This window comes from Eleutherodactylus coqui, chromosome 2 (assembly GCF_035609145.1).
Source record: "Eleutherodactylus coqui strain aEleCoq1 chromosome 2, aEleCoq1.hap1, whole genome shotgun sequence".
Lineage (NCBI taxonomy): Eukaryota > Metazoa > Chordata > Amphibia > Anura > Eleutherodactylidae > Eleutherodactylus > Eleutherodactylus coqui.
The window spans coordinates 104,639,746-104,663,306 of NC_089838.1; the positions used below are offsets into that span (position 1 = coordinate 104,639,746).

At 43.3% G+C, this 23,561-nt stretch overlaps 1 protein-coding gene across 1 annotated transcript in view; it reads right to left on the reverse strand.

The window, feature by feature from the left end:
• Window positions 1-23,561, reverse strand: part of STK10 (serine/threonine kinase 10) — a 98,462-nt gene that overhangs the window by 31,306 nt on the left and 43,595 nt on the right. The window contains exons 3-4 of the mRNA XM_066591285.1: window positions 9,021-9,069; window positions 4,722-4,871 (exon numbers count right to left, since the gene is read on the reverse strand). Coding sequence (XP_066447382.1) covers window positions 4,722-4,871; window positions 9,021-9,069 — 199 coding nt within the window. The remainder of the gene's footprint in view (window positions 1-4,721; window positions 4,872-9,020; window positions 9,070-23,561) is intronic.

The window sequence follows — 23,561 nt, forward strand, 5'->3', positions numbered from 1 at the left end:
CAGTTTTTTTCGAAACAAACACTGCTGTACTTCCTTCTAGGGATGGGTGGGGAGCCATGCCATCATACTCAGCAGATCACAAGGTTGTGCCAACTTTATCTATCATTTAGCACGAGAGGCTTTTAAAAAAAAACCAAAAAACCCACACTGTTCGAAGCTGCTTTCCAAGCCAGCCATATGCTTGGTGTTCTGCTAAAAAATCGTGCAGTTAAAGGGGTTGTCTCACGCCGAAACAGTTTTTTTTTTTAAATTCAATAGGCCCCCCGTTCAGCGCGAGACAAACCCAAGGGATGGGTTAAAAAAAAAAAAGTTTATTACTTACCCGAATCCCCGCGCTGCGGCGACTTCTTTCTTCCTTTACCAAGATGGCCGCCGGGATCTTCACCCACGATGCACCGCGGGTCTTCTCCCATGGTGCACCGTGGGCTCTGTGCGGTCCATTGCCGATTCCAGCCTCCTGATTGGCTGGAATCGGCACACGTGACGGGGCGGAGCTACGAGGACCAGCTCTCCGGCACGAGCGGCCCCATTCACCAGGGAGAAGACCGGACTGCGCAAGCGCGTCTAAAAATGCCAGAAGACAGCGAATTTAGACGGATCCATGGCGACGGGGACGCTAGCAACGGAGCAGGTAAGTGAATAACTTCTGTATGGCTCATAATTAATGCACAATGTACATTACAAAGTGCATTAATATGGCCATACAGAAGTGCTGAACCCCACTTGCTGCCGCGAGACAACCCCTTTAATTATTTCTCTTTGTTTTTGGGGGGAGGGGGGGTTGCTACACACTATCCGCACTTGAATGCAAACTGGCTATCCAGTTACAAAAAGCACGATAACAACAATGGTGTTGACAGTCATGCATTAGGGACCTTTTACACAGATGGATTATCGTTCTGTGTAACCGCTGCCAGTGATTGAATGTGTAAACAGGCAGTCGTTTATCCATGAAAGACTGCCCGTTTACTGTGAATGGAGGCAGGTGGCCAGAAGCGATCTACAGTCCGCTCTGTTTCAATTCAGTAAGTGATCATCCTTCTTACGTGAAAGCACAGGAGAGAAAACTGCTGGAATGACCGTTGGGCGCTTAAGAGCCCGACAATCACTGTGTAAAAGGACCCTTAGGCCTCAGTCACATGACCACTGTTTTAGAACAGTATAGGCACATGAAAAGATTGCGCCATTCATATCGCGTGAACGGGTGATCTCCAGCTATTTTAATTAGCTCGTTCACACAGTCGGAGGTGCATTTTCCAGCTCCCATAGGAGTCCACGGAAAGCACACCAAAGATAGGTCAGGTCTAGAGATGAACGAACGTACTCGTTTCGAGTAATTACTCGATCGAGCACCGCGATTTTCGAGTACTTCCGTACTCGGGTGAAAAGATTCGGGGGGGCGCCGGGGGGAGCCCTCTCTCTCTCCCTCTCCCCCCCCGCAACCCCCCACTCACCCACGTCACCTCCCGAATCTTTTCGCCCGAGTACAGAAGTACTCGAAAATCGCAGCGCTCGGGCGAAAAAGGGGCGTGGACGAGTACGTTTGCTCATCTCTAGTCAGGTCCTATCTTTTCTTGCACCACGGACCTTAGATGCGAGTATTAAATGCAGTCCTATCGCATGTCCTATCTTTGATTGGTGTGAGTATTTAGCGCGTCTAAAATTCCTTCATCTGAATGCTTCTATTAGAATCAATGGTTTCCAATACAACCGATCTATTAGAGGTAGGTTATAAAATGCAGGATTTTTGCAGGGAGGTAACCCAAATAGAGTAGTGGAGAATTTGACTGAGTGAAAAACTCAAATCTGTTTTTGCTCAAATCTTTAGTGATCGGAGAGCGAGACATGATCTGCTTAAAAGAAATTCTGTCTTGTATTAAAATAAGTCACTCAAAATGTTGCCTATTCCTTTAAAGAGCCAATATATTAATATATATTTTTCAGTGTCTATTTTTGGACATTTCTATTTGGACAACCACAGAACAGAGGGTTAAAGCAATTTACAGAACAAATGTCCCCTCAGAAAGTTTGGCAGAACACCTTCTGAACAAGAAGTTTCCTTTTTCTAGGTTTGCATCTTTCTCATACACCAGCAGCATTAGCTAAATATAAAGTGTTGGGCCTCACAGGATATTTCCACTTCAACTAAAAAGGATTACAATTAAACTAATAGCCTCTTGGCAAAAAAAAAGGTTAGTTCTTTGATTGCATAAAACGGCTCCACTGCAGTCAAGCTGTTCTAAGCAAGAGTATTAAGTTAGTGACATAACAAATAGCTGCACTCAATGCCCTGTTTGTTTGAGGCATGGCAATGTAACTTCAGCTTCAGCAAAGGTAAGGACTAGCAAAAGGCACTTTAATGCTGGTACAGACAGCAAAAGACAGTGAATATATGAAATCTAGGCTGTAATGGCAATGGAACCCTATGAACAACTACCCAACTTCATTAGATTTCATCCTGGCAGTGCATTAACCAAGACCTCCTTACCATATAATAATGCTACTGTATATTCCAATGTCCAATAAGGACTCCAGGCTTTGTAGTCAAAGAAAAAATATGGATGTACAAGAGTATAAACCTTTATGGGCCTCTAACTACAGGATTACAGTTGCAAGAAAATAGCAGACTCATTGAAGCTATCTGGATTTATGCACTGATTACTAATAAAGTGATGGATTTATCACCTTTGTATGACTGTTACAGCTATTTCGGTATGCAATCACTGATCTCACCGCCCATTGGACTGTTCATCTCAGAATATGAAGAGGAGGTTTAAATGAATGAAAACCCAGGTTATACTGAATCATCTCCCATAAAACGATATCAGTCTGCTCAGCTCCTCCTGCTCTATAACAAGGTGCCTGCAGTTTGGACAGCATATTTAAGCTGACTGGTTCCCTTTAAGAAAACAGCTTAAAAAGTCCTTCACCTACTTTTAGTCCTATAAGCTAAGCCTATGGGCTGAAAGTAGGTGATTTGCTGAGTCCGGCGATGTAACCTTGTTGGCATAGAGGCATGGTTCACAGTATTCAAGTTTTCCTGGGAAATGATTTGCCAGTAACCATGCTTTGTATGCTTTTATTCAATGGGTAAAACACCGGTGAAACTCGCTTCCAATTTGCTTTAAGGGGTTTTCTAGGGAAATTAATGGGAGCTGTGCCTGCAGTTACAAGCGCCAGACACTATACAGAGGTCGTTGCCTAGGCTTCCCCTTCGACCTTTGTGTATTTGGAGCGGAAGTCTCTCCCATGTAGTAAGTGGCAGCATTGATGGTAGTCTGCTGCCACTTTCTACAATTCTTTTGCCTTGGATATATGTGGAGACTCTGGGCTCAGGTCGCCATTAAGTGGCTTTGCATGCAGCTTGCCTCCCACTGAATATGTGTTGTACTGTGAGTGCCGTGGCACTGGCTATTTTTGTGGACCTGCCATGTAGTGGGATTTCAACGAGAGCCGTACCTGCAGTTTCAAGAGCCAGCCACTACACAGAGGTTGGCACGGAGGCTTCCGCTCCGACCTCTGTGTATTTGGGGTGCTGACAGCATGCAAGCGCTCACCTGATCAGCTGGGGTCGGACACTCAGGACCCTAATCAATCAACTATTGATGACCTATCCTGATGATCGGTTATCGCTAGTATTTCCATAGAAAACTCCTTAATTGAAACACATTTTACCAATTGGCTCTTGAAGTTATTGAATTGGACATCACATCAATAGCGTATACACAGAGGCCGTAGAAGTGCTACCCCCCCCCCCCCAATTGCCCTATAAAAAAGCTCTCAGAGGCTACTTTTGTGTAGCATACCTCTTGCTGAGAGATCGTTGACCACTAGATATGCCTTTATGGCACACTTCAAAGGCACTTTGTCCAGCTAAGAGGCGGATCATTGTAATGAGGGAAGCAGGATGGTCATGTCAACAAATTACCTGCCATCTAGAGCGTTCTCACCAAGCTGTTAGGTGGTCTTGGAAACAGTTCTCCTTATTTGCATACCTACATGTAAGAAGAGGCTCCGGACAGCCCATATAGTCCAACGGAAGAGAGGATCGTTTGATCCGCTGACAGCATGAGCAGATCCAACAATTTCTCCGCACCAGGTTGACACATTTCCTCGTCCTGCCCAGTCAGCAGATTTATCTCCAATCAGGCATCTAAGGGACCTGTTGAGATGCCAGCTTTGACAGACTACAAGTGTGCAGGTTCTAGAAGCCCAATTGCAATATCTGTGAGCCAATGCACTGCAGGAAAACATACAGAGCCTGTATGTCTCTATAGTAGAGTCATGTATCTAGTCTAGAGTTGGCCAAACAGGGTACTAGAGCCTCCTTTGAATTGTACAGTTTTCCCCCCAAAACTTAGCCATTTTCTCTAATATTGTAATTAGTTATGTACATCTTCGTTACATTCACACATATAAAGTGTCATTTGATTCTAACACCTCCTACTCCGTGCATTATTTTTTTTTTTTATCAGTGAGTGCATATTTAAGCTAGGAAAAAACATTCTACAGTACATTTATGCATGGTACGTCATTGCTGGCAGCCTTTTAACAAAAACCGGCAAGCTACTACTAGAGCATCTGTACTGGATCAGCAGGAAGTTGTACAGGTGAGTACAGCTTTCTTACATTTTCAGTAACTCTCTTTTTAGCAAACTATCAGGTGACCCCTTTATCAGATAAATCCATTCCACAAGGACAATAAATAAAGCTGCTCTCACCCAGCTTGATGTCTCCATCTTGTGTCAAGAGAACATTCCCTGCTTTCAAGTCCCGATGGATGATCTTGATGCTATGGAGGTACGCCAGTGCTTCCAACATCTGCTTGCATATGGCCTGGATCTGAGCTTCTGTCAGCCCACGATCCAATTCTGTCAGCAGAACAAAAACCGCAAGATCAATAACCCTGTCCAAGTTTTAACCACATTTTGAATAAAACAGGAAGCATTAATAAAATAATGATTAAACTCTAAGCATGGTACACAGTATGAAGCACATAGTAAAGCAGGCAGTAGGCCTTTAAAATATCCTTGGGAAGATTGGTGGTGCAGAGATTTTTAGGCATTTTGAAATAACCGATTGACTGATGCAATGAAACTGGTTACTGATCCTGTGACATTGGCTTAGACCAAGAGATCACACTGCTGTGATTAACATACAGCGGACATAAAAAAAAGTCTACACACCCATAAAAAAGTTTGTCATGTTTAAAAAAAATAAATTAAAAAAAAAGTCAAAGATGAATCATTTCAGATTTTCACCTTCAATATAACCCATTATTTGTATAATTCCACTGTAATATTTTAGGGTGGAAAATAGATATAACACTAATATAATGTGGTTGCATTAGTGTGAGCACCCTCTTATATTTGGGGATGCGGTTGTGTTCAGAATTAGCCAATCACATTTGAACTCATGATAAATAATAGTCTGTACTCCGCCGCCATTATTTACAGGGATTCGGATTTACCCCATATGTAAAGTTCAGCTCTTGTAGTGGGATTTGTCCGACCTTTTCTTAGCTGCTTTCCATCTGTTACCAGTTCACTTGGATAGCCATCATCTATTGGATTGTGGTTTAGCGGGGCAGTTTTACGTAGATGTCTGCCCAAAGGTTGCTCACTGTCATGTGCTTTTTTCCCCTTTTAAAGTCTTTAGTACTTTTGCTGTACGGGTAGTACAGTGAACTGAGCAGCAAGGAATTATACATTACTTGGACAACTTTTTATATGTGTTGGCCCAGGCCAGGATTGGTCGTACAGGTTAATGCTAACTAGGTTGTTGAGTTTAGCCAAGATTTTTGGGATTCCAACAGCAACCAAGAAAACAGTCGGTCCGATGTCCAGGATTAGTTTTTTTTGGAATTAGAGGTGGATTCACTGGTGGAAATAACTAGACTTCCTATGGATAAAAGTTGAAGATTATTGCAGTTGACCATCAATGGCTTGTAGTGAAAAGATGACACGGGGGAAGTTGCAGCCATTGTTAGGCGAGCTTAACTTTGCCTGCTGCATTATTCCTGTAGGTAGACTTTTCATCGTAGACTGGCTTGGACCACATCAAACATTAGTCACCAGGTTTGCATTACCAGGGATTTGAAGGAAGATTTGGTTGCATAGGAGAATTTTTTGTTGGAATTCAATGGGGTGGTGAAGTTTCAAGATGTGTCTGTGAATTCTGAAGAGTTGGAGCTGCAGACGGATGCAGCAGCTTCTGTTGGTTTTGTGGCCATACTTAGATAAAAATGGTGTGCAGAGAGATGGCCCTCTATTTGGCTGGGTAGCTTGATTTGTGTGACATGTCTGGAACGGTTCCTGATGGTGGAAGCAGTCTCATTATGGGGAGAAGAGTTCTGGTCCGAGAAAAGAGGAGTGGTGATGGGTAGATATAAATTTTCAGTTCACTGAATAGTTTCAGGGGACTGATATAGAATAGTCTGTGGGACAAGCTTGTTCACGTGGCTCAATTATTGGGAGTACCAAAAGTGTTGGAATTGCATTTGGGGTGGAGGTTACTTGGGGACCATTTCACAGGGAGGCTTGACCAAAAATATGCATAGGCATGTTTGCATTCTGGGTTTTAGGTCGGGTATACAGATAGTATGGTTGGAGATAGTCTTGAGGCTTGAGATACAGCCTCACAAGACAAGAACAGGGGCAAAGTGAACCAAGAAATGGCTTCTTTTATACATACATTGGGTGGAGTTGCAGGGCATCATAGGGGTATGGAAGGGTATTCTAGTGGCTTTTGTATAATTGTGGTCATCTAACAGAGGTGGGTCTGGATATCTTTAATGATGGCCTACAGTATAGTATCAAAGCGGTGTTAAAAAGGGGGGGGGTGGAGAATTGCAGGAGTCCATTCAGCTGGCCTAACTGAAAGGAAAAAGGGGGGTTTCGAGGTGCCTGGCTATATGGCCATCTTGAAGAAGACAGAGGTGTGGCGTGACAACATTCTTGGACTGCAAGCGATCTTCAGGTGTAGGGGCTTCTCCTTGGAATTATGTATTTATAACTAGCTTACCCGTCGCGCGTTGCTGCGAAGACAGACATACATTCGTTTTTATATATCTAGATAACAACCAATCACAGCGCAGCTTTTTTAGGTTACCTCAGTGGTATAATATATAACAACCAATCACAGCGCAGCTTTCATGTTACCTCAGCTTTATAATATATAACACCCAATCACAGTGCAGCTTATATGTTACCTCAGCAGTATAAAATATAACAACCAATCACAGTGCAGCTTTCATGTTACGTCAGCAGTAAGAGAAACAACAACCAATCACAGCGCAACTTTTATTCTGCCTCAGCAATATAAAAAATAGCAACGAATCACAGCGCAGCATTCATTTTACCTCAGCGGTATAATATATAGCAACCAATCACAGCACAGCTTTTATTTTACCTCAGCATTCTCAATATCCAGGAATTGTCTTGTGATACGTTCGGCGGATGCATCATTTTGTAGTTGAACACTCATCCCGTTGCTCGTAATGCCTTTTGCTTTTGTGCTTGAGATGGAAATCAAACGATCTTTGTCTGGGGGGGCATAACTGTCGACGACGCTCGCACACGCGCCACCTATCGTAGGATAGTTGTACTATGCCAGTAATCTTCCCAGGAGTGTACTCAACAACTTCCCATTAACTTTTCCTATTTATGACATAATCAATGCTCGTGCCAAATTTCAAGTTTCTATTACATCGGGAAGCGAGAAAATTCGATTCCGTACGTAAAATTCGGACACCAATTGTTTTGCGCTTAAAATTGAATAATCGAGTTGGGACCCATTAACTTTTCCTATGTATGACATAATCAATGCTCGTGCCAAATTTCGAGTTTCTATTACATTGAGAAGCGAGAAAATTCGATTCCGTACGTAAAATTCGGACACCAATTCTTTTGCGCATAGAATTGAATAATCGAGTTGGGACCGATTAGCTTTTCCTATTTATGACATATTCAATGCTCGTGCCAAATTTCGAGTTTCTATGACATTGGGAAGCGAGAAAATTAGTTTCCGTACGTAAAATTTGGACGCTAATTCTTTGGCGCATAGAATTGAATAATCGAGTTGGGACCCATTAGCGTTTCCTATTTGTGACATATTCAATGCTCGTGCCAAATTTCAAGTTTCTATGTGAGAAAATTACATTCCGTACGTAAAATTTGGACGCTAATTCTTTTGCGCATAGAATTGAATAATCGAGTTGGGACCCATTAGCTTTTCCTATTTATGACATAATCAATGCTCGTGCCAAATTTCACGTTTCTATTACATTGGGAAGCGAGAGAATTCGATTCCGTACGTAAAATTTGGACGCTAATTCTTTGGCGCATAGAATTGAATAATCGAGTTGGGACCGATTAGCGTTTCCTATTTATGACATATTCAATGCCCGTGCCAAATTTCACGTTTCTATGACATTGGGAAGCGAGAAAATTAGATTCCGTACGTAAAATTTGGACGCTAATTCTTTGGCGCTTACAATTGAATAATCGAGTTGGGACCCATTAGCTTTTCCTATTTATGACATAATCAATGACTGTGCCAAATTTCATGTTTCTACGACATTGGCAAGTGAGAGAATTAGTGGCAGTGATGGAAATCGAACGATCTACGTGGGGGGGGGGGCGTAAGTGTCGACGACGCTCGTACGCGCCATTTATCGTAGGATAGTTGTACTATGCCTATAATCTCCCCAGGAGTGTACTCAACAACTTCCCAAAGTTTCATGGCGATCGGATGAATGGTGTAGTAGCGCATAAAGGACAAACAGACATGCACGCACGCACGCACGCACACAGACATACATTCAATTTTATATATATAGATTGGTAAAAAAAAATAGATGAATCAAAAAAACAAAAATTCTTTGGCCTTTGCCTAACCATGAAACAACAGTGATGTGGGTTGTGTCATGGGTTTCACAATGTGGGGGTTGGTGTGGTATAGGTTCTGTAGCTTATGGGTAGGAAGCATTCCTGAATTGAGCGAAATAAAGGTTTACATACCAAGCATTACTGCATCCACGGCCCCACCTTGGCAAAACTCGATCATGATCTGTAAAACAACAAGATATGATCAGAATGGGCCTAGAATTTTTACAATAAGACAGGCGCCAGTGTAAGACGAAAGACAAACAAGGTTTACGGCTTCATATAAAAGCACAAACATGGTGCAACCAATTACAGTGGAGACATCGCCAGCGACATCCTGAGAAGTCTACAAAATACAGAATGGCATTGTGTAACTAAAACCTATCCATGCAGCTACACCTTCTGTAAACCATGGTAATTCGAGTAAGATGTGCTGCTGGAAGAAGATACATTGTTGTCTGTCACTCCATAGACATCATTGCAGTATTTTATCTTTAGGCCTTGCTTACACTTCACAAATGACAATTTAAAAATACACAAACATCTAGAACAAAGTATTTTCAGCATTTTTCCACTGTCCTCTGTGGATGACCGAAGGCGTAACCGATACTGAAAGATGATAAATTATGGCATTGACTAACACCACAAGTAATATTTACTGCTGTCTGCTTCAGATTGAGCAATAAAGCAGAACTACCAACTCAGATCTGATTTTGTTTAAACCAGGAAGGAGCCATCATTATAGGGGTATGCTAGAATTGATTTATTTTAAATTTTTTTAAAATTATTGATGACCTATCCAGGATTAGCCATGAATAACAGATAGGCAGGAATCTAACTCCCAGTACCTTGCCTAGCCACTATGTGCAGGAATTAGCACAGCGCCGTGCACTGTGCAATGGACTGTAACGGTACTGCAAGCTTAGTCCAATTCAAGTCACCCCCCTCTTATTTAATAAGTCCCGTTAACAATTAGACTGTTGGAAGGTCCTACGCTACGGCGGGAAACATGACAGTCACATTGCTTTTTTCTTATACAGCTGCCACATACGGATTTCATTAGAAGAGCTAGAAGCTGCAGCATTTCACCACTCCGCTAGTAGAGGTGCGTCCTAATTATGACTTAAGTATCAATAGAAGTTTACATTAATTTGTGTTCCTTACAGATATTGCTAATCCGTATTTTAGTTACGTGACAAACAGATGTGCGACTAAGGGCTTGTTGACATCAGCTTTAGGGGATTCAGTCTTTCTGCTCTGTTTAGGGAGATGGAAAAAAGGCACCCTGTGGATGAACGGTTCCAACTTATGGTGTAACAAAACAATGCTGACCGGCCTCTCATTGACCATAGAGGTGTCTGTTCGATTTCCAGTGAGAAGTCCAGTATTTTGCAAGAGTTTACAGGAAGAAACAGCGCAGCTTGCTGCACACCATTTGGTCCCGTTTTCTAGTACAACTCAGCAATGGATGTTCCGAATGGAACATCTGACACTGATGTGAACGAACCTTTAGTGAGCATGTGGCCACAAAAGCACAGTTCTCTGTTTTTTGGCTGCTGCTCATCCATGTAAGGCTGAAATTACTATAGTTATGTACTGCTAACACACATCTTCTTTAGGCCAATTTCACACGGGCGAGTGCGATATTGAGGCGTGAAACTCACCAACGTGAGATTTCCCTACAGATGCGAGGAGTTTGTGTTCGCAGATCATTTTCCATGAGAAACCTCGCATCGCACTTACGTGCCATGCTTTGCCGGCCCCATCGAAAGCAATGGACGATGCAAAGCCTTCCGAGGGAACGCCCAAAGATAGGACATGCTGCAATTTTTTTTCCCATAATGCTCATGTGTATGACCCCGATTCAAAAGAACAGGGTTCATATTTATGCGTCTTGTAACACAAAAATCTTGCGCAATTTTCTCAGCCATGCAAAAGCGGCCTTATTATGCACAATGCCACACTATAGGCATGTGCAAAACAAGTCCACAATACCAAAAGGTATAAATACCAAAGTCCAATTCTATCATTCACCAACAGAACAGTTCATATACATTTTAAATTTGCAATTGCCATCTTAAAGTGGCTGCCTCATTAAGACAACCCCCGGTCAACAGGCCGTAGGGAGGGGGGGGGGGGCTCTCTACGAGCCAACGGGAGCAAGCAGGTCTTGCAGCCTTGGGCCATTTTAATTTTATTTGGACAGTAGTTCATTGAATAGCTGAATGTACCAAGACACTTCACCTGTATTGGCCCCTGAAAGGAAAAGGACCAGCTCTCCCCAGTAGAATCAGCTGTTTGCTGATGGCCGCAGAAGGAGTTGTCTGAAGTCCGACAACCTCTTTAAAGGGGTTGTCCCGCGCCGAAACGGGTTTTTTTTTTTTTTAACCCCCCCCCCCCCCCCGTTCGGTGCGAGACAACCCCGATGCAGGGGTTAAAAAAACAACCCGCACAGCGCTTACCTGAATCCCGGCGGTCCGGCGTCTTCATACTTACCTGCTGAAGATGGCCGCCGGGATCCTCTGTCTCCGTGGACCGCAGGGCTTCTGTGCGGTCCATTGCCGATTCCAGCCTCCTGATTGGCTGGAATCGGCACGTGACGGGGCGGAGCTACACGGAGCCGGCATTCTACACGAGCGGCCCCATAGAAGACTGCAGAAGACCCGGACTGCGCAAGCGCGGCTAATTTGGCCATCGGAGGGCGAAAATTAGTCGGCTCCATGGGAACGAGGACGCCAGCAACGGAGCAGGTAAGTATAAAACTTTTTATAACTTCTGTATGGCTCATAATTAATGCACAATGTACATTACAAAGTGCATTATTATGGCCATACAGAAGTGTATAGACCCACTTGCTGCCACGGGACAACCCCTTTAAGCCCTACCATTTCCATGCTAACTACAGTATGCAACAGTATTTGTGTCCAATACTGAGGAATATTTGAATTCCTTGTTGAAACGTGCAACAAAACTAGCACAAAAAAGGCAATACACAGTCTTCGGCTCGGCTACCTTGCCGTGTTGTGCAGGATGTTACCCAACCATTGGGCAGGACATTTGGTTTCATCACATCCTCCGCTCCTAACAACCCATACAAAGACTACAGCAGCCTTCAGGGCTACAACTGCTTCCTCCAGATAATGTCGGCATTCTTCACAGGAAGCAACGCAATGTCATACTCTTCTACAAGAGAACGGCAGCAGTAGGTTCTGGGAAGTAAATGTAGTCAGCCATATGGCAAAAACAGAAGTGTTAAAAAAAAAATAAAAAAATACCAGTAATTTTTTTAGATATTGTCATTTGCAATTTTTTTTTTTAGATTTTTCTTCCCGAGACCCAAGGGCTCATGCTTCCACTTCCATACAACCTGGGAGTTTCATAGGAAGCCATATGCAGCTATTATTGAATTTCATATGAATCCAACAGAAAACAGTTGTGCCATAGAGCTAAGGTTTCTTTGGCTTGGCAATACGGCGCTGCAGGGACCACGGCCCACATTCATCAAGACTGGCGATTCAGAAACCAGCCTAGAGAAAACAAAAAATACACATTGTAGAAGTGAATAGCACCTGATGTTTTAAAAAGCGCATACCTTTTAATAAATTTAGCACATTCCAGACAGTCAGAATAAAATCTCCATCTGTTGCACCGTTTTATGAAAATTGTAGACCATCCCCATTCCAAGTAAACATTTCTCTGCACTTTTCAAAAAAAAAAAAAAACTGGCAAGTTTGAGGAAAATGAAAAAAAAAAAAAAAAATTGTGCAAAATTAACATGTATAATCGTTAGTTTTTATTTTCTTATGCCGATTTACTAGCATAAACGGATTAATAAATGTTATGCTGAGAACGTGACAGGTTCTCTAAGAATAACCAGTAAGTAAATTAGAGACGAGGGTCCGCTGGTGACAATATCAGCAATCTCATCATGTAAAGGGTATATGGCAAGCTAGGCTGAAAATCTGCAGTGCGGTTGGGACACCTTGAAGGACACTATTGAGATCAAGTGAAATAAAACGTCTTGATCATTGTAGTTTCTTCTTCAAGGGGTTCTAAACTTAGATCTTTTACTGCTTCACAGGCGAGAATGCCAAATTGGCGGCGATGTGACGTCTAATCATTGACACCAACGGTTTTATTTGAAAGAAATAGGTTGCTATTTCTTGAGACATAAAAAGGGTGACTGGGTTATCCTTGACTTTTGATGTACAGTCTTCACAAAAACTCGTTATGATCAGCCAAGGAGCTAAAAACCCATGTGCAGAACAGACACAGATTAATGTAGAGAAATGACATAGCAAATAGCGGCCTGCAAGGAGAGCTCTACGGTCCTAGAAGGCAGCAAACGGTTTTATCATTAACAGACGCCGTTTCCTCCCCCGCACACTTCCTTTCTCTATACCTAACGATGGGGAAGGTCAAGACACAGCTGTGTTTACAGTAAGTGAAAAGAAGCCAAAGCAGAGCACAAATTTTAATACTTCAAGATTTGTTTGGAGACATATTTAGGACAAGACATTTGTGGGCACTGACCTTACATGTTAAAGGGAACCTGTCAGACCCCCTAAACTGCCAGGTCTGTGGGTAGTATGGCATATAGTGTCAGACACACTGATTTCAGCGGTCTATCACCGATCGGCTTAGTAATTTTTGCAAATCTTACTTTTGAAACTTTGAAGGACTGTAATGAAGAGTAGTCAAATGAAGCTCATACATATTTATATATGCTCTGCTCACGAAACTAGACTGCACACCCCTCTAATTCGAACTTCTCACTCCCGCCTCCAAGACTTCTCCAGAGCAGCACCGATTCTCTGGAACGCACTACCAAAGGATACCCGGGCAATCCAGGACTCGAAAAACTTCAGGCATGCTCTAAAAACGCACCTCTTCAGGGAGGCATACCGCATTCCCTAAACAAACCCCTCTGTACTCCACCTGATAACATGCTCCCTGACCTACTGACTGCAATCCCTGCTAGCCGTCATAAACCGCTCCTGCAGTCATACTGTTTCTGCCGTCACACGGCTAAATTAATGACCATTGTCTGTATATAGCATCCCTCACTCTCCACCTCGCCATACCATGCACATCTCCAGCCCCTTTACCTTCTGTATCCCCCCATTATTTGTAGTGTGTAAGCTCGTTGGAGCAGGACTCTTACCCCTATTGTTTCCATCAACTGATTACTATGTAACCGTGGTTCTGTAATTTTTGTATTTCGTCTTTCTGTATCCCCCGTCTATGTAAGAGCTGCGGAATATGTTGGCGCTATACAAATAAATATTATTATATGCAGACTCTCCCCACCCTCATTCCAGATGCGGATTGTTCCCAGAAGCTCCTGCAGGGATGACATCCATTCATCAGTCACATGACTTTTGCAGCCAATAACTGGCTGAGCAGTCACTTGCATACATGCCCAGAGGCCAGTGATTGGCTGCAGCAATTAAGTGACTGATGTACTCCATGTAACCGCTGCAGGAGCTTCCACGACGGAAATGTTGAGACTTAAAATGTGTTTTTTTCCCCCCCATATCTTTTATATGGTTATCTGCCAAATTTTCTAAAATCTCAGATATCTTTTAAAGGGGTTTTCTCATATCAGAATTTCAGAGTCAAGATGAGAAGACCATGGCGGCTGGTTTCCCAACCACTTCGTTGGGCATTATGGGAACAGTTATGCAGTTTCAGTAACTCCCATTAAAGTGAATGAGCGTTATGGAACCAGTAGCACAGCACGTACCACTGCTGACCGAACTTGGGGGCCGCAAATCAAGTCGCAGGTTTCCATATGCTCAGATGCCAAAACCACTTTAAAAGGTATGTTCACACATTGCAGATTTCAGGTGCCGAACTACAAATACTGCATGTTCTATATTCAGCATTGCAGTGCATTTTTGACGCTCTGCTTCGCCCATTGAAATGAATGGGTGTGTTAAACACTGTACACAGCGATTTACATAGTTTTTAAAGCAGTTTTTAACGCTGATTACCATGCCACCAGCAAGGGAAAAATGGTGACATCAGCTTGCTTTGCCTGCTTTTTTACTGCATAATTTGTGCAGTAACAAGGCAGGCAAACGCTCAACGCTGGGTTAAAAAAACGCAGTGTATTCACAAACACTTGTGTGAGAGCAGCCTTAGGCCACTATCACACACGCACTTTTTACCGTGGCATTCAAATTGTTCCCATTGATTTCAATAGGGCCTCACAGATCTGCGCTCAAACACAGCATTTTATAAGGCTGCAATTTTCGAACGCTGTCTGCTCTATTTTGCCTCAAATTATAGAGTGCATTAAAAAACACTGTTGAACGCAGTAACCAGGGTTAAAAAAAAACATTTAAAAAAATAAACAAAATAAATCGATGGAGACGATCGAGGAGATGAAAAAGGTTTTTGGGGAGGATTCCCCATCATATGATGTAGTCAAGAACTGGCATCGTCAATTCAAATGTGGTAGGTAACTGCTCCAATTCCAGGGCAACCCAACTCCGTTATTGATGAACACACCATCCAGAAAGTTGAGGCTGCCATTTTGGAAAATCGCCATGAAACCACTCACACCCTAGTCCAAAATGTCAAGATTAGTGTGGTCTCCGACAAAAAAAATCATCAAGCCATCTTCATATGCATAAGGTATCCGCTCACTAGATTCCTGGCTGATTACACCTTTGCAGAAGTAGGACCGAGTCAAATGCTCCCAGGTTCTTTTGACGATGTACCATGGAAACCAGAAGGCCTTTTCCAATAGAGTGATCACACAGGATAAATTCTGGGTCCAGTACTAGGATCCGGAGACTAAAGTCCAGTCGATACAATGTAAGCATCTGGACTCACCATCTCCAAAGAAGGCACGTGCCCAACCATCGGCAGGCAATGTCATGTTCACAGTCTTTTGGGACCAGCATGAAGTAGTCTTGATGGATTTCCTTGCAAAGAGTACCACGATTACTGGGGCATACTATGCTTCACTGCTGCAGGAGACCATCAAAACCAAGAGATGTGGCATGCTCAAAGTTGTCCGCCCTCTGCAAGACAACGACCCAGTTTTTAACTCGCATGTTGTCCAGATGGAAGCACGCTGCTGCGAGTATGACATTCTACCACGTCCGCCTTATTCACAAGACCTCGAACCATTGGACTTCCACTTCTTTCCAACAACTAAGTCATTTATAAAGGGCAAGCATTTTCCAGACCAGACTGATTTCCGAAGTCACAACATGGCTTTTGGAGCAACCAGACGACTTCTACAAGCAAGGTGCTTACAGTTGCATTAAGAGATGGAAGTGTGTGTCATGTAGAGTGTGGCACCTATGTAGAGAAGGACTAATAACTGTGCCAAGTTTCGTTGCTTTTATTTCACAGGAAGTGAAACTTTTCATATAATCTTGATTAAAAATATCCAGCAACTCTTACGAAGACTTGTCTACCTCTATGGTTGCAGACCACCAACAAGTCCTGTATAGCTTAACTCTGCAATCCTGCACCTATCTCTTAGTCACCTATCTCTTGCTAGACTACCAACTGGGTCCTAGTGGCTACGGTTTTCAGAAAAGTAAAAACAATAACAAAACAGTGACTATGACAAATGTTAGACACTCCTTATGAATGACTACCGACAGAGCTATTTTAGTAGTGCTGCACACCTCTGAAGCCTGTAATTGGCTACAGATAGACACACACACACACACACACACACACACACACACCATGTAAACAAGGCAGTGGCACAGGAACTAACTGGTAAGCATAGTTTTTTATTTAAAAACATTTGCTACCTTTAGAAAAAGTTTCGGAAAACCCCTCTAAAAGGTGCTGTCCGAGTTATACCTTATCTGTAGAACTCTTTCGGCATGCACTAAAATAAATAGTGATCTACTCACGCTCCCAATGTGACCAGCAGCGCTGCTTCGGGCCTCCCTTCTGACGTCATCTAAACAGGCTGGGGCAGCATGTTGTATACAGGTCAGCACTGGCACTGCAGCCAATAGCAGAGCTCAGCGAGTATAGGCAAACAGTGGAGTATATCACTATTTGCTATTTAGTGCATGCAGAAGGAGCTTTACAAATCAGCTATAATGCTGACAACCCCTTTAAGTGTAAAAATGCTATTCTGTTCCTTATACAAATGAGTTCAACTAAAAAAGATCAAGAAGCTGTCTGAATTAAAAAACAACAGCAGAAGCCCTGGCTGCTCTTTCACACGATCCCGGAGAGCGGTCAGCACCAAAAATATGCATGTAGAGGGACAGAGTGGTGGTGAATAATCCACCTCCCCCCCTGTTGTGACTGTGTGCTATGTCAAACATTCACTGTGTACTAGAAGAGTGTGGCTGCTGTGAACTTAGATTTTAATATATTTAATGATTTTGTTTCTGACTTTTCTTCTCCATGAATATCAGTTGGCATGTGGGTTTTCTATACATAGTGGCAATAGGCAAAAAATATGCTGAAAGTAAACTAATGCTCATAGATATCAATACAACACCCGAGCTGTTGAGTTTTCAGAAAATAAAAGTAAAGACCCATTTACACGCAACGATTATCGCTCAAAATTCATTAAAACTATGGCTTTTGAGCGATAATTGTTGTGTGTAAATGCTACCATCATGTATTTTGTCTGAACAATGATTTTTGGGAGAGCTTAAAAACCATTGTTCAAATCACAGGCTGTGTTCTTCACAGCAGCAGTAGATAACATTGTATTCTATTAGCAACCCTTGAGAGAAAACAGACTACAGGCTGTTATCTCCACGGGAGCTAGAGATTACATTGTATTCTCTTAGCAGCCAGTGCCAGAACAATAGAGCCAATTGCAGAGCTCAGACCACCTGCTGAGTTCTGCAACAGCTTTAAGAGGCTCATCTGCACGCAAATGAAACTGATAAAGTACTAACGGGCATTAGTGCCCATTAGTACTTTATGCAAAACAATCGCTAATATTTCAATTATTTGAAAAATTATTTTTACACGTAAATGGGCCTTTACTGTAGTTTGTGATTAATATGGATTTAGGCAAGTAAACATTATGTACTCAAATACATGGTTTGTAAATTAATTGAACTTTTTTTTTTTTTAAATAACCTCTCATCAAGTATTCACCTTTTGTAGCTATGACAGCAGTGCAAACGTGGGGCATTCTGTCAGTCAACTTCTCTTGCATCACCTCTCAAAAGGGGATTTTGGCTTGTTCATTTGTTCAGATACCTTCCGCCCCCCCCGGATATTCAATTCGATTGCAGTTGGAAATTCTAAGATGACCAAACCACATTCTTCAGCACTTGCTGCATTCTTTTTATTGAATATAATTTTTGTTAAGGCAGGAGGTATGTTTGGTTCGTTATCTTACTGTAGTGTGAAACCATGACCAATAAGATGGGTGCTAAAGGGATGACATGGTGCACTAGGATGGGGTTGCACATGATTCCATGGAGAACACGAATCCTTCGATTTTCAGTAAGTCACCAATTGCTGCACCTCTGAAACATCCCCACATCCACTGATTAATGGTCCAGCACATGTGCTTTTTAGTCCACAATAGCCTTTTTATTAATTGGCCCAAGAACCGGTTTTCAGGCTACAAGAGAACCCTTCAAACTATTGGCTACAAGGTGGCAATCAAGGGTTGCAATTGACATTTTTTCCTCTTTTCCATCAGACCAGCATGGATTTTACTACCCATTTGGAATCTGTCCTGTTAGGAGGACAAACTTATCAGTGCGTGTTCCGGTTTTGTGGTCACTCAAGGATGTCCTGGTCATGGTGGTGTACACTTTTGTTTTCAGGACTTCAAAGGAAACCTTCTCTAGGCAAGCCAGCTATGCCCTGCATTTCTCAAAGCATTTACTCCCAATAACCCCTTCCTGGGAGTCATTCACCAGACCACTTTACACATGTTCACAAGTTTACACAGTATCACAAGGCAAATACCAGAGTTCTCTCACTGTGTACACTGGCAATTCAAAAACCTGAAAGTTAGGTACCTTTTCTAAGAATGCCAAGATGCTTGTTTATGGAAGATATCAGCACTAGCGTAGTAATTGCAAGCAAGCATGTCCAGGACCAAAGGGAAAGGGGGGCATTGACTGCCTGCTTCTTACTCTTGTAGAAGCATGAAGTTTATGTTCCACGTCCCAGCATAGCATTGACTGTGAGAGGACCCAGAAGCTCATAGTGGGAACAGATGTAGGTACATTTTAGTGTCGTCCCCCCCCCCCCCCCAATTTACATGAAAACATAAAATTACTATATGGGTGTACAAGAGGGCTACTACAGCATTAGGCACAAAAACACTACTACTGTATGGGTGCACATATGTATGTAGACATGGGTATGTTTTAGCATTTTTTGCTTTTTTCTTTGGGGGGGGGGGGGGAGGGAGGGGGTGGAGTGGGATGGGCAAGGTGAATATGTCTATGGACCATAGCAAAAACAACTGTGGCCTAGGCATCTAAAAAAGCTGGGGTAAAGCAGTTTCACAATTTGCCCTCCGACCCACAGGACTAGTTAAACCACTGGAAAATGCTTCACAGCAATGGCAGGTTAGTAAGTAATGCTGTAGATCTCCAGCACAGGTCCACAATAATAGTGTATCTTGACACCACGGGAAGCTAGGGGTTTGACAGAAGAAACGCCCCTCTCACACCCCCAGCTCCCGATTGGGTCAAGATGTCAAGGTCCTGGAAGGAGGTAAACTGCAGTACAGCGGGAAGCGGTGTTGGAAGTGAGCAGCCGTGACCTGCTGCAGCTCTGTTACTGCAGGTCACTGTCTTTTCCGCCACCCTGCCAGCTGCCCTCCTCGTGATTGTGTCTGCGGCTGGTTCCCCCGCTGATGCCGCTCCGCTCCAGCACTGTAAAAGCAGGTCATCGCCTGTTCCAGCCGTGTGCGGCCAGTGGCTGTAACTCACTCCCCCGCTGATGGTGCCTCCCTGGTGTCCAAACTCTGTGTGCGGGGACCCTTGTGTCAAGCACTAGCACGCCGCTCTTCTGCTGCTGTGGAATGTCGGCGTCTGGCACGTAGTGGAACGCTGTCGCTGTGTCCTCCCTGTAGCCGACCGCAATCTTATACACACCTGGGGGATGGGGCATTAACGGCACTGTGCGCTCCCTCATAGGCACCCCGGTGGCACATTAGCCTTTTACTCCCCACTTCTACATGAGCCAACCTAAACAACCAATCACCGTGAATCAGGCAACCCAAATAACCAATCATCGGGAATGAGTAAATCCAAACAACCAATCAGGTTGCGAATGGTGTGCATTTGGGGAGCAATATAGATATATGCACCCCGCTGTGCGCTTCTACGCACAGCGCGGTGCTGTCTTCTGGGCCAGCAGACGGAAAAGGGGCTTTCAGATGCAGCAGGCTTCGCGAACCAACTCAGGTGCAGGGCGGCCTGCATTGGTTCCCACAGCATTTGGTTAGTGAGTTGCCAGGACCTGCAGCCAACACAGATCAGCAGCCAATCACATTCAGGGGGCGTCACCTTCTTGTCAATCTGGACTCCACCAGGACTTCCTGGTGGTGTCAAGATACACTAATACCCAGGTCCAGAAAGTGGAGAAAAGTACTGAAAAATGTAAGCAATTAAAATACATTTGTCCAATGCTGTGCTACTAGGCAGTGGCGCAACCACCATGTATACCAAGCAATAATGAAGTTCTTTGGTTACATTAAAAGTTGGACAGCCTGCTTATACAAAGCTTGCTTCTAATTATTAATATATTTGGCATACAGATAAGATGTCCTCGTAGGTTTTCCTTATAACATATGGTAAAGTACCTATATAGCCAGCACATTTTTCTCATATTTAGGTGTGCCCAACAAATGCTTAATACATGGTAATGCAAAATATGCTGGACAAGTGAATGCCAGTTGAGCACTTACCCCATTCCCTACATGCCTTCTTCGGAATGCATTGCAGATTATTTAACAGTTGTTACATAGTTGTTTTTTTAGTAGAGTTTAATTTAAAAAAAAAAAAAAAAAAAAAAAAAAACCTCACCTTGTATTCCAACCAAAACATGAACTATATAAAAAGCAATTGGAAACACTGTTTATACAGCGAATCACTAGTCCATATGAAATCTCCCAGAGATGATAGAGGTGTTTCTAAGAATGGAAATGTATCCTGACCAAAAACAACTGAAAGTTTGATCCACCACATGCAAGTATGCAAGGCTGTCATACAAGCAAGGGTATTTATGAAAGTCCAAAATCTACAGTTAGAGTCCAAGAGTAACGTAGAAGACTGAGCTGTTTTATTTAATCAGGAACTACCAGGCCCAATGCCTTCAACCTCTTCACCACCTTGCTCTACACTTCCCTGTCATCAGGTATCCTCATCATGGTCAACTTCAACATCCCCATTGACATGCACATTCAGCTGCCTCCAAAACTCCTACCACAGACTTCCTCCTTTGGTCTCTCACAATGGTCCATCCTCCACACCCACTCACAAAGACACAACTGGGACCTCATCTTCACCTGCCTCTCCTATCGGACCACAACTTACGTTAACTTCCCTTTTCTCCTCAACAGCTCACCCTGTTTTGGAACTAGCTCACCCCCATCGGATCATCAAGGGTCTGGATAAACCAACACTCTTCTTCCTCCCCCCACACCACTCGAAGGCTACCTACACATAGGTGAGCGTGACCTTGGGCCAAGAAATTCAGCCAGATATCGCACTCGCCAACTTACGCTCTCACATCAATGTGAGGAGTTTTTCTTGCAAAAACGCCTCCCAACACTTCTGTGAAGTAGCGATCCTCAAGCATGGCTCCCAGGCACGTTAAAGGATGAGCAAACGTTTCCCATGGTTGTCAATGGGAAACCTAGCATCACACTTGCGTGCACATTGCACACCGTGCAAGGTGTTTTACTGTCCCATTGAGAACAATGCCCAGAATCTGTTCCTCTAAAAAGGACCACTAGACACAGATGCAGCCTCTGCCTTCTAGAACACCATAAGTACTTCAGCCTTCTAACTTAGCTGTCTCTCAGAGAATGGCAAATCCATAGACAAGGCAAGCTTCCAGGGTCACAGACAGGTACTGGAAGAAAATGGACAACAAAGAAGAATTGACAACATACAAACTTGCAGTCCTCAACTTCAAATCTGCACCCTCTCCTTCCAAACAGCACCATTTCACTCTAACTATTGAACTTGTTTAATTCCCTTGTCCACCCCCCCCCCCCCTCGCCACAACTCTAATCTTGACAAGGATATTGCCATGCACTTCAAGCTCAAGAACAACATTTCAAAATCTTCACACTAAGGTCTCGTAAACACCCTCTGCACCGCTACCCTGTCCTCTCCCTCCCTTAAACTGCTTTCCCACTATTACTGAGGACAAGCTCTTCACGCTACTCTAAATCTACCTGTACACTTGACCCAGTCCCATCTCACCCCCCAAACTTACCACCATTTTTATCTCAGCCCTAAATACTTTTTCAACCTCTCACCAACTACTAGCATCCTCATTACATCCTTTAAACATGCAGCCATCACATCCATCCTCAAAAAACCTCCTTTGACCCTTCAGCTATGGCCTTATTTCACTTCTCGCATTTGTGACAAAGCTCCTGGAATAGCACACCCACCTTTAACTGTCCTCCTCCAACTCATTATCAAGCAACTGCAATCTGGCTTCTGACCCCACCACTATGAAACCGCCATAACCAAAGTAGTTAATGATCTACTATCACAAAAGCGTCAACACGTTACTCAGTACTCCTCCTTGACCTATCCTAGGCCTTCCAGAGTCGACCTCTTGTTACAAAGCTCTCCTGTAGCATCACAATCTAGGTCCTCTCCTGGATCTTCTCGCACCTCAACGATCGAACATTTAGTGTTTCCCCACACACAAATCCAAAAAATAAAGCCTCTGTCCTAGCATGCCAACTCTTGTCCATCTGTACCTCTGGCCTAGGACAGCTTATAGAATCCTGGCTGTCAGTACTTAGGGCAAACCAGGGCAGAGCTAGGGACAGGGTTGTTGTCCTGAAAAGGTCAGCCCTATATGGGGGACCTATCTGCCAAGGAGGGCATAAGACGAAAGCATAGGGCAACAAGGATTTGGATTATATCAAGTGATATAATTAAGGTGTAATGAGTTGAAACCCCAAAGTGACGTGGAGGGCTAAATCGCTAAGAAAAGTGCAAAGTTCTCTATATTTTCGTCTTAAGCTGGCAATATACGTCTCCATAATCATAAGAGCAGTAATAAAAGTTGTTGTTTTTTTATTTTGTCAGTTTTCAGCAATATGTTTTTGCATCCCTAGTATATCTGTCATCTTAAACAAGATAACTTGATCATTTGGTTTGTTCCCCTCAAGTACAATAAATTCAGAAACAAAGTGAACTCTAGGTCGCAATGCTCCAGGAATAATCAGATATGGGTTTGACTCACTTTTCAGAGTATTAGCTCTTATTGCTGAGGAAAGCTGTTAGAGCCGGAATACTTTGTATTGCACAGTGACCAATCAAGTAAATGATGAGGGGAAATCCCTCATCTCCACAGCAAATACAGCCTATAGTATTCAATGGCAAAACGCCATTTCATCTCCACGGACGGAAATCAATTGCGGGATACAAGTCATCCCCCAGCACCGGCGGCTACTGCGCATGCGCAATGGAGTGCCAGCCGACACATCCGCAGCACTCA